Raw genomic sequence first — 16448 nt, 5'->3', positions numbered from 1 at the left:
GATGGCCCTTCCAAAAAATACTCCCCAAACAGCACATGACGCAAAGAAAAAAAGAGGTGCAATGAGGTAGCTGTGTGACGACTAAGCTAAGCGACCCTAGTGGCCGACACAAACACCTGGCCCATCTAGGAGTGGCACTGCAGTGTCACGCAGGATGGCCCTTCCAAAAAATACTTCCCCAAACAGCACATGACGCAAAGAAAAAAAGAGGTGCAATGAGGTAGCTGTGTGATGACTAAGCTAAGCGACCCTAGTGGCCGACACAAACACCTGGCCCATCTAGGAGTGGCACTGCAGTGTCAGACAGGATGGCACTTAAAAAAATAGTCCCCAAACAGCACATGATGCAAAGAAAAAAAGAGCAGCACCAAAGTCGTTGTGTGACTAAGCTAAGCGACCCAAGTGGCCGACACAAACACCTGGCCCATCTAGGAGTGGCACTGCAGTGTCACGCAGGATGGCCCTTCCAAAAAATACTCCCCAAACAGCACATGACGCAAAGAAAAAAAGAGGCGCAATGAGGTAGCTGTGCGACGACAAAGCTAAGCGACCATAGTGGCCGACACAAACACCTGGCCCATCTAGGAGTGGCACTGCAGTGTCAGACAGGATGGCACTTAAAAAATACTCCCCAAACAGCACATGACACAAAGAAAAATGAAAGAAAAAAGAGGTGCAAGATGGAATTGTCCTTGGGCCCTCCCACCCACCCTTATGTTGTAAAAACAGGACATGCACACTTTAACGAACCCATAATTTCAGCGACAGGGTCTGCCACACGACTGTGACTGAAATGACTGGTTGGTTTGGGCCCCCACTAAAAAAGAAGCAATCAATCTCTCCTTGCACAAACTGGCTCTACGGAGGCAAGATGTCCACCTCATCATCATCCTCCGATTCATCACCCCTTTCACTGTGTACATCCCCCTCCTCACAGATTATTAATTCGTCCCCACTGGAATCCACCATCTCAGGTCCCCGTGTACTTTCTGGAGGCAATTGCTGCTGGTGAATGTCTCCATGGAGGAATTGATTATAATTCATTTTAATGAACATCATCTTCTCCACATTTTCTGGAAGTAACCTCGTACGCCGATTGCTGACAAGGGGAGCGGCGGCACTAAACACTCTTTCGGAGTACACACTGGAGGGAGGGCAACTTAGGTAGAATAAAGCCAGTTTGTGCAAGGGCCTCCAAATTGCCTCTTTTTCCTGCCAGTATATGTACGGACTGTCTGACGTGCCTACTTGGATGCGGTCACTCATATAATCCTCCACCATTCTTTCAATGGTGAGAGAATCATATGCAGTGACAGTAGACGACATGTCAGTAATCGTTGGCAGGTCCTTCAGTCCGGACCAGATGTCAGCATCAGCAGTCGCTCCAGACTGCCCTGCATCACCGCCAGCGGGTGGGCTCGGAATTCGTAGCCTTTTCCTCACACCCCCAGTTGCCGGAGAATGTGAAGGAGATGTTGATGGGTCGCGTTCCGCTTGACTTGACAATTTTCTCACCAGCAGGTCTTTGAACCTCTGCAGACTTGTAAGAAAAAGATAAAAAAATATTGCAGCGCACATAGGTTGGGCAAAAGATTTTTATTCTTATTTATTATTATTTGCCAAAATTATTATTATATTCTAAAATTTACATTCAAAAATCCAAAACCACCGGTCGGTGTAATTAAACTTCTTTTATATATATTAAAAAAGAAACAAAGCACATGACACAGCCTATAAAAATCTCACATGAAAATACACTGAAATTTAATTAATATAACCACAGTGAATCACTTTCACCTGAAATAATTGTCTAAATAGACACAGAAATATATAGAGGCTCAGTTAGAAATTGATATCACTAAATTGCTACAAAATGTATCAATGTGGCACTCTGAATACTTTCTTTTGTAGCTATTAATCACACTACTCCTGAATAGCTTCACACTCTGCTTAGACACATTGAATTAATCAGTCCATTATATCACTGGAAGTCCATTCAGTGTTTAAAGATATTATGTCATTATATCAACGTGACATAGAACACTTTGATTCTGCAGCTGATTAGTGTCCCAGATATCCGTGATTGGATGTTTCTAAAACACAGAGTATTATAATGATCCGTTTGACATTCAGAGGACCATAAGAATAAGTCTGACAGGATAGACTTGTTTAAATCGTCTGGCCAGACAACGTGATTATTCTCACAGCACTCTCCCGTTTATTATGTCCACAGGACTCCTCCCGGCTGCTGGTGCTGGTAACCTTAGAATGCAGTCATCTCTGGAGAATATAGTCCATACAATGATGTGGAACGGCTTGGGGCTGCAGTTAGCGGTGAACCTTAGAATGCAGTCATCTCTGGAGAATATAGTCCATACAATGATGTGGAACGGCTTGGGGCTGCAGTTAGCGGTGAGCGTATCCACTGGCGGTGGTATGGACGAAAGTACCGTGAGTCTTTTTACGCGTTTCTCCGCCTCCCTCCGGGTTCAGCGGCTTCATCTGATGAAGCCGCTGAACCCGGAGGGAGGCGGAGAAACGCGTAAAAAGACTCACGGTACTTTCATCCATACCACCGCCAGTGGATACGCTCACCGCTAACTGCAGCCCCAAGCCGTTCCACATCATTGTATGGACTATATTTTTTTATCTTTTTCTTATGATTTTTAAGGTTGAGTAGCCTTAATTTGCTGGCAGCACGTGGGTTTGGAGTGACTGAGCGCTTGGTTATATCTTTTTCTATGTTCTGCAGACTTGTGTCTGCCGGAAAGAGAGATCCAACGTAGGCTTTAAATCTAGGATCGAGCACGGTGGCCAAAATGTAGTGCTCTGATTTCAACAGATTGACCACCCGTGAATCCTGGTTAAGCGAATGAAGGGCTCCATCCACAAGTCCCACATGCCTAGCGGAATCGCTCTGTTTTAGCTTCTCCTTCAATGCCTCCAGCTTCTTCTGCAAAAGCCTGATGAGGGGAATGACCGGACTCAGGCTGGCAGTGTCTGAACTGACTTCACGTGTGGCAAGTTCAAAAGGTTGCAGAACCTTGCACAACGTTGAAATCATTCTCCACTGCGCTTGAGACAGGTGCATTCCACCTCCTTTGCCTATATCGTGGCCAGATGTATAGGCTTGAATGGCCTTTTGCTGCTCCTCCATCCTCTGAAGCATATAGAGGGTTGAATTCCACCTCGTTACCACCTCTTGCTTCAGATGATGGCAGGGCAGGTTCAGGTGTTTTTGGTGGTGCTCCAGTCTTCTGTACGCGGTGCCTGTACGCCGAAAGTGGCCCGCAATTCTTCTGGCCACCGACAGCATCTCTTGCACGCCCCTGTCGTTTTTTAAATAATTCTGCACCACCAAATTCAAGGTATGTGCAAAACATGGGACGTGCTGGAATTTGCCCAGATGTAAAGCACGCACAATATTGCTGGCGTTGTCCGATGCCACAAATCCCCAGGAGAGTCCAATTGGGGTAAGCCATTCTGCGATGATCTTCCTCAGTTGCCGTAAGAGGTTTTCAGCTGTGTGCGTATTCTGGAAAGCTGTGATACAAAGCGTAGCCTGCCTAGGAACGAGTTGGCGTTTGCGAGATGCTGCTACTGGTGCCGCCGCTGCTGTTCTTGTAGCGGGAGGCAATACATCTACCCAGTGGGCTGTCACAGTCATGTAGTCCTGAGTCTGCCCTGCTCCACTTGTCCACATGTCCGTGGTTAAGTGGACATTGGGTACAACTGCATTTTTTAGGACACTGGTGAGTCTTTTTCTGACGTCCGTGTACATTCTTGGTATCGCCTGCCTAGAGAAGTGGAACCTAGATGGTATTTGGTAACGGGGGCACACTACCTCAAGCAATTGTCTAGTTCCCTGTGAACTAACGGCGGATACTGGACGCACGTCTAATACCAACATAGTTGTCAAGGCCTCAGTTACCGCTTTGCAACAGGATGACTGCTGTGATATTTTATCTTCCTCGCAAAGGACTGTTGGACAGTCAATTGCTTACTGGAAGTAGTACAAGTGGTCTTCCGACTTCCCCTCTGGGATGACGATCGACTCCCAGCAGCAACAACAGCAGCGCCAGCAGCAGTAGGCGTTACACTCAAGGATGCATCGGAGGAATCCCAGGCAGGAGAGGACTCGTCAGACTTGCCAGTGACATGGCCTGCAGGACTTTTGGCTTTCCTGGGTAAGGAGGAAATTGACACTGAGGGAGTTGGTGGTGTGGTTTGCGCGAGCTTGGTTACAAGAGGAAGGGATTAACTGGTCAGTGGACTGCTTCCGCTGTCGCCCAAAGTTTTTGAACTTGTCACTGACTTATTATGAATGCGCTGCAGGTGACGTATAAGGGAGGATGTTCCGAGGTGGTTAACGTCCTTACCCCTACTTATTACAGCTTGACAAAGGCAACACATGGCTTGACACCAGTTGTCCTCATTTCTGTTGAAATAATTCCACACTGAAGAGCTGATTTTTTTTGTATTTTGACCAGGCATGTCAATGGCCATATTACTCCCACGGACAACAGGTGTCTCCCCGGGTGCCTGACTTAAACAAACCACCTCACCATCAGAATCCTCCTTGTCAATTTCCTCCCCAGCGCCAGCAACACCCATATCCTCATCCTGGTGTACTTCAACAGTGACATCTTAAATTTGACTATCAGGAACTGGACTGCGGGTGCTCCTTCCAGCACTTGCAGGGGGCGTGCAAATGGTGGAAGGCGCAAGCTCTTCCCGTCCAGTGTTGGGAAGGTCAGGCATCGCAACCGACACAATTGGACTCTCCTTTGGGATTTGGGATTTCGAAGATCGCACAGTTCTTTGCTGTGCTTTTGCCGCAAGTCTTTTCTTTTTTCTAGCGAGAGGATGAGTGCTTTCATCCTCATGTGAAGCTGAACCACTAGCCATGAACATAGGCCAGGGCCTCAGCCGTTCCTTGCCACTCCGTGTCGTAAATGGCATATTGGCAAGTTTACGCTTCTCCTCAGACGCTTTTAATTTTGATTTTTGGGTCATTTTTTTACTGATCTTTTGTGTTTTGGATTTTACATACTCTGCACTATGACATTGGGCATCGGCCTTGGCAGACTACGTTGATGGCATTTCATCGTCTCGGCCATGACTAGTGGCAGCAGCTTCAGCACGAGGTGGAAGTGGATCTTGATCTTTCCCTATTTTTTTAACCTCCACATTTTTGTTCTCCATATTTTAATGCGCACAACTAAAAGCCACCACAGGTATACAATGTAGATGGATGGATAGTATAGTATTAAATTACTTATGGACGACGAGTGCACTGACGACACAGAGGTAGGTACAGCCGTGGCCTACCGTACTGCTTATATATATATAATATACTGTATATAACGGACCTGGTGGACACTGTCAGCAGACTGCTAAACTAGTATGAAGAAAAAAAAACCCACCACCGTTAGGTATACAATAATGTAGATGGATGGATAGTAAGTATAGTATTATATTACTTATGGACGACGAGTGCACTGACGACACAGAGGTAGGTACAGCCGTGGCCTACCGTACTGCTTATATATATAATATACTGTATATAACGGACCTGGTGGACACTGTCAGCAGACTGCTAAACTAGTATGAAGAAAAAAAAAACCACCACAGGTAGGTATACATTAATGTAGATGGATGGATAGTAAGTATAGTATTATATTACTTATGGACGACGAGTGCACTGACGACACAGAGGTAGGTACAGCCGTGGCCTACCGTACTGCTTATATATATAATATACTGTATATAACGGACCTGGTGGACACTGTCAGCAGACTGCTAAACTAGTATGAAGAAAAAAAAAACACCACAGGTAGGTATACAATAATGTAGATGGATGGATAGTAAGTATAGTATTATATTACTTATGGATGACGAGTGCACTGACGACACAGAGGTAGGTACAGCCGTGGCCTACCGTACTGCTTATATATATAATATACTGTATATAACGGACCTGGTGGACACTGTCAGCAGACTGCTAAAATAGTATGAAGAAAAAAAAACCACCACAGGTAGGTATACAATACAATGTAGATGGATGGATAGTAAGTATAGTATTGTATTACTTATGGACGACGAGTGCACTGACGACACAGAGGTAGGTACAGCCGTGGCCTACCGTACTGCTTATATATATAATATACTGTATATAACGGACCTGGTGGACACTGTCAGCAGACTGCTAAACTAGTATGAAGAAAAAAAAACCCACCACAGGTAGGTATACAATAATGTAGATGGATGGATAGTAAGTATAGTATTATATTACTTATGGACGACGAGTGCACTGACAACACAGAGGTAGGTACAGCCGTGGCCTACCGTACTGCTTATATATATAATATACTGTATATAACGGACCTGGTGGACACTGTCAGCAGACTGCTAAACTAGTATGAAGAAAAAAAAAACCACCACAGGTAGGTATACAATAATGTAGATGGATGGATAGTAAGTATAGTATTATATTACTTATGGACGACGAGTGCACTGACAACACAGAGGTAGGTACAGCCGTGGCCTACCGTACTGCTTATATATATAATATACTGTATATAACGGACCTGGTGGACACTGTCAGCAGACTGCTAAACTAGTATGAAGAAAAAAAAACCCACCACAGGTAGGTATACAATAATGTAGATGGATGGATAGTAAGTATAGTATTATATTACTTATGGACGACGAGTGCACTGACGACACAGAGGTAGGTACAGCCGTGGCCTACTGTACTGCTTATATATATAATATACTGTATATAACGGACCTGGTGGACACTGTCAGCAGACTGCTAAACTAGTATGAAGAAAAAAAAACCCACCACAGGTAGGTATACAATAATGTAGATGGATGGATAGTAAGTATAGTATTATATTACTTATGGACGCGAGTGCACTGATGACACAGAGGTAGGTACAGCCGTGGCCTACCGTACTGCTTATATATATAATATACTGTATATAACGGACCTGGTGGACACTGTCAGCAGACCTCTAAACTAGTATGAAGAAAAAAAAAACCACCACAGGTAGGTATACAATAATGTAGATGGATGGATAGTAAGTATAGTATTATATTACTTATGGACGACGAGTGCACTGACGACACAGAGGTAGGTACAGCCGTGGCCTACCGTACTGCTTATATATATAATATACTGTATATAACGGACCTGGTGGACACTGTCAGCAGACTGCTAAACTAGTATGAAGAAAAAAAAAAACACCACAGGTAGGTATACAATAATGTAGATGGATGGATAGTAAGTATAGTATTATATTACTTATGGATGACGAGTGCACTGACGACACAGAGGTAGGTACAGCCGTGGCCTACTGTACTGCTTATATATATAATATACTGTATATAACGGACCTGGTGGACACTGTCAGCAGACTGCTAAACTAGTATGAAGAAAAAAAAACCACCACAGGTAGGTATACAATACAATGTAGATGGATGGATAGTAAGTATAGTATTGTATTACTTATGGACGACGAGTGCACTGACGACACAGAGGTAGGTACAGCCGTGGCCTACCGTACTGCTTATATATATAATATACTGTATATAACGGACCTGGTGGACACTGTCAGCAGACTGCTAAACTAGTATGAAGAAAAAAAAAACCACCACAGGTAGGTATACAATACAATGTAGATGGATGGATAGTAAGTATAGTATTATATTACTTATGGACGATGAGTGCACTGACGACACAGAGGTAGGTACAGCCGTGGCCTACCGTACTGCTTATATATTTAATATACTGTATATAACGGACCTGGTGGACACTGTCAGCAGACTGCTAAACTAGTATGAAGAAAAAACAAACCACCACAGGTAGGTATACAATAATGTAGATGGATGGATAGTAAGTATAGTATTATATTACTTATGGACGACGAGTGCACTGACGACACAGAGGTAGGTACAGCCGTGGCCTACCATACTGCTTATATATATAATATACTGTATATAACGGACCTGGTGGACACTGTCAGCAGACTGCTAAACTAGTATGAAGAAAAAAAAACCCACCACAGGTAGGTATACAATAATGTAGATGGATGGATAGTAAGTATAGTATTATATTACTTATGGACGACGAGTGCACTGACGACACAGAGGTAGGTACAGCCGTGGCCTACCGTACTGCTTATATATATAATATACTGTATATAACGGACCTGGTGGACACTGTCAGCAGACTGCTAAACTAGTATGAAGAAAAAAAAAAACACCACAGGTAGGTATACAATAATGTAGATGGATGGATAGTAAGTATAGTATTATATTACTTATGGACGACGAGTGCACTGACGACACAGAGGTAGGTACAGCCGTGGCCTACCGTACTGCTTATATATATAATATACTGTATATAACGGACCTGGTGGACACTGTCAGCAGACTGCTAAACTAGTATGAAGAAAAAAAAACCCACCACAGGTAGGTATACAATAATGTAGATGGATGGATAGTAAGTATAGTATTATATTACTTATGGACGACGAGTGCACTGACGACACAGAGGTAGGTACAGCCGTGGCCTACCGTACTGCTTATATATATAATATACTGTATATAACGGACCTGGTGGACACGGTCAGCAGACTGCTAAACTAGTATGAAGAAAAAAATAAAACACCACAGGAGTGTTTTTCAGGCAGACAAACGTATACTGGACTGGTGGTCACTGTCAGCAAAACTGTTCACTGTACTCCTGCTATAACTGCTCCCCAGTCCCCACAATTAGGCAGTGTGAGCAGTGCACTCAGCACAGATATATAATGCAGCAGTGTAGCACTCTGAGCACAGATATGGTGGAGCGTTTTTTTTAAGGAAGAGAAACAAAGGATTAAACTAACTCACTGGTGGTAAACCCTGCACTGTACTCCCTAACAGCTGCTCCCCGTCCCCAATCCTCCCTACATAACTAAGTCACTCAGTTTACTCTGTTCTTTTCTAATATAACGGAGAGGACGCCAGCCACGTCCTCTCCCTATCAATCTCAATGCACGTGTGAAAATGGCGGCGACGTGCGGCTCCTTATATAGAATCCGAATCTCGCGAGAATCCGACAGCGGGATGATGACGTTCGAGCGCGCTCGGGTTAACCGAGCAAGGTGGGAGGATCCGAGTCGCTCGGACCCATGTAAAAAAAAGGTGAAGTTCGGGCGGGTCGGATCCCGAGGATCCAAACCCGCTCATCACTAGTAATATTGTTATTTTACTGTTATTTTTTTCTGTTAAAAACATAACATAAGGTAATGCTTCTCAGTACTGCCTTAGTTTACAATGGCGGGATCCTATTTCCCATTCCCCTGACTGACAGCCTGTGATAGAAGGAGTTGGCTCCTCTGTCTATCTATGTCCTCACTGATTGACCCAAACGCGACCTCACGGAATGCTGGTTGAAGGATCATAGTAAAAGACCTCAGGGAATGCTGGTAAGAGGGTCAATGCTGGTAGGTGGGTCATGGTAGGAGACCTCAGGGAATGCTTGTAGGAGGGTCATGGTAGGAGATCTCAGGGAATGGTGGTAGGAGGGTCATCCCCAGCACTCCGCCTTCAGGCTGAGTGCAGGGGATGAGGACCATGGATGCTTTCCAGGACCCTTAGGGGGATATTTACTAAGCAGTGATAAGAACGGAGAAGTGAGCCAGTGGAGAAGTTGCCCCATCAACCAATCAGCACCTCTGTATCATTTTATAGTATGCAAATTATAGATGTTACTTCAGTGCTGAATGGTTGCCATGGGCAACTTCTCCACTGGCTCACTTCTTCGCTCTTATCACTGCTTAGTAAATGTCCCCCTATGTAACAAACCTTGCTGCACCCAATGTAGTTATGCCCCTTGTATACCTGGCATGCTAAAAGTAACACTGTTTATTTAATTTGTCCTATACTCGTCCACATGTAGACATTACTAAGAAGCTATATTCTACAGGTGGGCTTCTGAATATCTCAAATCCTAATCTAATATGTGTTGTTTTTTTGTTTGCTTTTTTTGTAGCCAAGCAAGGCCTCTGCCCAAAGCCAGAAGTATCACTGAATTCTACAGCTTCCTGTGATAATAAATGTGTAAATGACAGTGAATGCTCAGTACACATGAAATGCTGTGATACAGGATGTGGACATCACTGTGTATATGCAGGTACTGCCTACATGTCTTCTCGGTGCAAGATGGTCCCCTCAGCCCCAATCAAAATGATAACCATAAAGCCTTATAGTACATAAAATAAAGGGACAACATGTTACTTTTGGAGGAATTTTAAAGCTAGGGTCAGATTACTGTGCAGGCCTCTCATTTTAAACCAAACTTGAACTGCCCCTTGCGCCAATGTGTAATTGCATTACCAAAAACATAATCATCATACTACCATCTTTAGCATATCAGGCACATTCTCATGAGGTTTAATAATCTCCATTTATAAAGCGACTTCACCATAACACCGTATAATGGGGTCATTCCGAGTTGATCGCTCGCTAGCTAGTTTTAGCAGCCATGCAAACGTTATGCCGCCGCCCACTGGGGAGTGTATTTTAGCTTAGCAGAAGTGCGAACGCATGTGCAGGCGAGCTCTGCAAAAACAGTTTGTGCAGTTTCAGAGTAGCTCTGAACCTACTCAGCGCTTGCGATCACTTCAGCCTATTTGTGTCTGGATTTGACGTCATACACCTGCCCAGCGAACGCCCAGCCACGCCTGCATTTTTTCAGACATGCCTGCATTTTTGCAAACACTCCCTGAAAACGGTCAGTTCACACCCAGAAACGCCATCTTCCTGTCAATCTTCTTGTGGCTGTCAGTGCGACTGATAACTTCGCTAGAACCTGTGCAAAACAACAACGGGCTTTGTACCCGTAGGACGCGAGTGCGCATTGCGGTGCATACGCATGCGCAGAAATTACGTTTTTTAGCCTGATAGCTGCGCTGCGAACAACGGCAGCTAGCGATCAACTCGGAATGACCCCCAATGCCTCCTGACTCCCCCACATCTACAGACCAATTCTATTATTAATTAGACTCGGTGCTCTGACTACTGAGCTGACAAACTGTCATCTGCAGCTGGAAACATTACTTTTGTAAACAATTTAGCTTAAACCTATGTTCTTCAACTAAAAATACAATATCTAAAACAATGGTAATAGAGGACTGCTGCGCCTCGGAGAGCTGCAATAGAGATGTCTACAGGTGGTCACTCAACCACCCTGGGGCATGGAATACAAATAAAAAGTAAGAAATCACTTCTGCGCTCATCAAACGGAAAAGCAATGGTGAAGTGTAGCAAAAGTCAGTTTGTAATCAACAGTCTTTAGTGAAGAGTCTGTTCCCTTTCTCAGTTCTTTGTCATGGAAGTAATACAGGGTGCAAGATGACTTGATGCGTACCATACTCACGTTATAACGTGATATGTCCCTCGCATAAAGGTATCTTTGGTACTCCGTTCCTTTCTTTCCTCCTACTTCTCCGAATGAGACACTCGATTAGTTCTTATCCTCGAGGATGGAGAAATGGGACAGGAAAACCACTTATAGTGTAGTAAGTTCGTAATAATGGGTAACCACTTCTAGAGAGCGTAACTCCTATGTACTTATTCTTTTAATGAGGGGGTGCGTACCATACTCACATCCATGCAAACGGGATGGAAACACATAAAGGTATCTTTTCTTCTACTGGTGGTTCATAAACCTTAATCCCGATATTGTCACTCGTAGTCACCCACACAAAAGTGAGACAGATGATAAAAATAGTGGGCGTACCCAACTCACACTTAGCAGTGCAGAGACCTGTACATAAAGGTATCTTTGGAGTGGTCCTGATACTTCTCAGTCTGGAATTCCACTCCTCTCCACGAATGGTGGTATGCGTGTGGGAAAAAGACAGAGTATCAAAAAATGGATAGGTGGAATAGTATCACACAACAAGGATTTATTAATAAAACATATAAAAACAACATAAAAAAGCTGGCACAGGACCCATGGTAATGACAATCGAGGGTATATAAAGATGAGTGAAAGATGTCAAAGTCCGAATTTTTCTCACCTCTAGGGATACCGTCCTAGTCAATTCCTAGTGGTCCTGGCCCTCACACCAACACGTTTTCACAAAAAAGTATTTTTCAAGGTGTATAGTGAGGGCACCAGAACAGATATTTATACCCCACAACAGGAAGTCATGTGATGGGGGTGTGGTTGGTTACAGATTGCAAAAATCAAGTATACTATTAAAATCCATAAAGCCTTATGTATAGCCAAATATAGTTTTAAACTAGTGATGTGCACCGGACATTTTTCGGGTTTTGTGTTTTGGTTTTGGATTCGGTTCCGTGGCCGTGTTTTGGATTCGGACGTGTTTTGGCAAAACCTCTCTGAAATTTTTTTGTCGGATTCGGGTGTGTTTTCGATTTGGTTTTTTTTTTACAAAAAAACCCTAAAAAACAGCTTAAAGCATAGAATTTGGAGGTCATTTTGATCCCATAGTATTATTAACCTCAATAACCATAATTTACACTCATTTTCAGTCTATTCTGAACACCTCACACCTCACAATATTATTTTTAGTCCTAAAATTTGCACCGAGGTCGCTGGATGGCTAAGCTAAGCGACACAAGTGGCCGACACAAACACCTGGCCCATCTAGGAGTGGCACTGCAGTGTCAGGCAGGATGGCACTTCAAAAAAATTGTCCCCAAACAGCACATGATGCAAAGAAAAAAAGAGGCGCACCAAGGTCCCTGTGTGACTAAGCTAAGCGACACAAGTGGCCGACACAAACACCTGGCCCATCTAGGAGTGGCACTGCAGTGTCAGGCAGGATGGCACTTCAAAAAAATTGTCCCCAAACAGCACATGATGCAAAGAAAAAAAGAGGCGCACCAAGGTCCCTGTGTGACTAAGCTAAGCGACACAAGTGGCCGACACAAACACCTGGCCCATCTAGGAGTGGCACTGCAGTGTCAGGCAGGATGGCACTTCAAAAAAATAGTCCCCAAACAGCACATGATGCAAAGAAAAAAAGAGGCGCACCAAGGTCGCTGTGTGACTAAGCTAAGCGACACAAGTGGCCGACACAAACACCTGGCCCATCTAGGAGTGGCACTGCAGTGTCAGGCAGGATGGCACTTCAAAAGAATTGTCCCCAAACAGCACATGATGCAAAGAAAAATGAAAGAAAAAAGAGGTGCAAGATGGAATTGTCCTAGGGCCCTCCCACCCACCCTTATGTTGTATAAACAGGACATGCACACTTTAACGAACCCATCATTTCAGCGACAGGGCCTGCCACACGACTGTGACTGAAATCACTGGTTGGTTTGGGCCCCCACCAAAAAAAGAAGCAATCAATCTCTCCTTGCACAAACTGGCTCTACAGAGGCAAGATGTCCACCTCATCATCATCCTCCGATTCCTCACCCCTTTCACTGTGTACATCCCCCTCCTCACAGATTATTAATTCGTCCCCACTGCAATCCACCATCTCAGGTCCCTGTGTACTTTCTGGAGGCAATTGCTGCTGGTGAATGTCTCCACGGAGGAATTGATTATAATTCATTTTGATGAACATCATCTTCTCCACATTTTCTGGAAGTAACCTTGTACGCCGATTGCTGACAAGGTGAGCGGCTGCACTAAACACTCTTTCGGAGTACACATTGGAGGGAGGGCAACTTAGGTAGAATAAAGCCAGTTTGTGCAAGGGCCTCCAAATTGCCTCTTTTTCCTGCCTGTATACGTACGGACTGTCTGACGTGCTTACTTGGATGCGGTCACTCATATAATCCTCCACCATTCTTTCAATGGTGAGAGAATCATATGCAGTGACAGTAGACGACATGTCAGTAATCGTTGGCAGGTCCTTCAGTCCGGACCAGATGTCAGCACTCGCTCCAGACTGCCCTGCATCACCGCCAGCGGGTGGGCTCGGAATTCTTAGCCTTTTCCTCGCACCCCCAGTTGCGGGAGAATGTGAAGGAGGAGATGTTGACGGGTCACGTTCCGCTTGACTTGACAATTTTCTCACCAGCAGGTCTTTGAACCTCTGCAGACTTGTGTCTGCCGGAAAGAGATACAACGTAGGTTTTAAATCTAGGATCGAGCACGGTGGCCAAAATGTAGTGCTCTGATTTCAACAGATTGACCACCCGTGAATCCTGGATAAGCGAATTAAGGGCTCCATCCACAAGTCCCACATGCCTAGCGGAATCGCTCTGTTTTAGCTCCTCCTTCAATGTCTCCAGCTTCTTCTGCAAAAGCCTGACGAGGGGAATGACCTGACTCAGGCTGGCAGTGTCTGAACTGACTTCACGTGTGGCAAGTTCAAAGGGATGCAGTACCTTGCACAACGCTGAAATCATTCTCCACTGCGCTTGAGTCAGGTGCATTCCCCCTCCTTTGCCTATATTGTGGGCAGATGTATAGGCTTGAATGGCCTTTTGCTGCTCCTCCATCCTTTGAAGCATATAGAGGGTTGAATTCCACCTCGTTACCACCTCTTGCTTCAGATGACGGCAGGGCAGGTTCAGGAATGTTTGGTGGTGCTCCAGTCTGCGGCACGCGGTGGCTGGATGCCGAAAGTGGCCCGCAATTCTTCTGGCCACCGACAGCATCTCTTGCACGCCCCTGTCATTTTTTAAATAATTCTGCACCACCAAATTCAATGTATGTGCAAAACATGGGACGTGCTGGAATTTGCCCAGATATAATGCACGCACAATATTGGTGGCGTTGTCCGATGTCACAAATCCCCATGAGAGTCCAATTGGGGTAAGCCATTCTGCGATGATGTTCCTCAGTTTCCGTAAGAGGTTGTCAGCTGTGTGCCTCTTATGGAAAGCGGTGATACAAAGCGTAGCCTGCCTAGGAACGAGTTGGCATTTGCGAGATGCTGCTACTGGTGCCGCCGCTGCTGTTCTTGCTGCGGGAGGCAATACATCTACCCAGTGGGCTGTCACAGTCATATAGTCCTGAGTCTGCCCTGCTCCACTTGTCCACATGTCCGTGGTTAAGTGGACATTGGGTACAACTGCATTTTTTAGGACACTGGTGACTCTTTTTCTGACGTCTGTGAACATTTTTGGTATTGCCTGCCTAGAGAAATGGAACCTAGATGGTATTTGGTACCGGGGACACAGTACCTCAATCAAGTCTCTAGTAGCCTCTGAATTAACGGTGGATACCGGAACCACGTTTCTCACCGCCCAGGCTGCCAAGGCCTGAGTTATCCGCTTTGCAGCAGGATGACTGCTGTGATATTTCATCTTCCTCGCAAAGGACTGTTGGCAGTCAGTTGCTTACTGGAAGTAGTACAAGTGGTCTTCCGACTTCCCCTCTGGGATGACGATCGACTCCCAGCAGCAACAACAGCAGCGCCAGCAGCAGTAGGCGTTACACTCAAGGATGCATCAGAGGAATCCCAGGCAGGAGAGGACTCGTCAGACTTGTCAGTGACATGGCCTGCAGGACTATTGGCTTTCCTGTGTAAGGTGGAAATTGACACTGAGGGAGTTGGTGGTGTGGTTTGCAGGAGCTTGCTTACAACAAGAGGAAGGGATTTAGTGGTCAGTGGACTGCTTCCGCTGTCATCCAAAGTTATTGAACTTGTCACTGACTTATGATGAATGCGCTGCAGGTGACGTATAAGGGAGGATGTTCCGAGGTGGTTAACGTCCTTACCCCTACTTATTACAGCTTGACAAAGGCAACACACGGCTTGACACCTGTTGTCCGCATTTGTGTTGAAATAATTCCACAACGAAGAGCTGATTTTTTTTGTATTTTGACCAGGCATGTCAATGGCCATATTCGTCCCATGGACAACAGGTGTCTTCCCAAGTGCCTGACTTAAACAAACCACCTCACCATCAGAATCCTCCTTGTCAATTTCCTCCCCAGCGCCAGCAACACCCATATCCTCATCCTGGTGTACTTCAACAGTGACATCTTCAATTTGACTATCAGGAACTGGACTGCGGGTGCTCCTTCCAGCACTTGCAGGGGGAGTGCAAATGGTGGAAGGCGCAAGCTCTTCCCGTCCAGTGTTGGGAAGGTCAGGCATCGCAACCGACACAATTGGACTCTCCTTGGGGATTGTGATTTAGAAGAACGCACAGTTCTTTGCTGTGCTTTTGCCAGCTTAAGTCTTTTCATTTTTCTAGCGAGAGGATGAGTGCTTCCATCCTTGTGTGAATCTGAACCTGCCACTCCGTGTCGTAAATGGCATATTGGCAAGTTTACGCTTCTCATCAGACGCTTTCAATTTTGATTTTTGGGTCATTTTACTGAACTTTTGTTTTTTGGATTTTACATGCTCTCTACTATGACATTGGGCATCGGCCTTGGCAGACGACGTTGATGGCATTTCATCGTCTCGGCCATGACTAGTGGCAGCAGCTTCAGCACGAGGTGGAAGTGGATC

The 16448-nt window shown here is 45.1% G+C and overlaps 1 protein-coding gene across 1 annotated transcript in view; it reads left to right on the top strand.

Annotated features, from left to right (window-relative positions):
* Positions 1–16448, top strand: part of LOC135050231 (whey acidic protein-like) — a 128446-nt gene that overhangs the window by 32231 nt on the left and 79767 nt on the right. The window contains exon 4 of the mRNA XM_063956528.1: positions 10046–10186. Coding sequence (XP_063812598.1) covers positions 10046–10186 — 141 coding nt within the window. The remainder of the gene's footprint in view (positions 1–10045; positions 10187–16448) is intronic.

Source organism: Pseudophryne corroboree, chromosome 1, assembly GCF_028390025.1.
Source record: "Pseudophryne corroboree isolate aPseCor3 chromosome 1, aPseCor3.hap2, whole genome shotgun sequence".
NCBI lineage: Eukaryota > Metazoa > Chordata > Amphibia > Anura > Myobatrachidae > Pseudophryne > Pseudophryne corroboree.
Note: the sequence above shows the minus strand (reverse complement) of the source record. Positions and strands in the feature narration are given on the sequence as shown.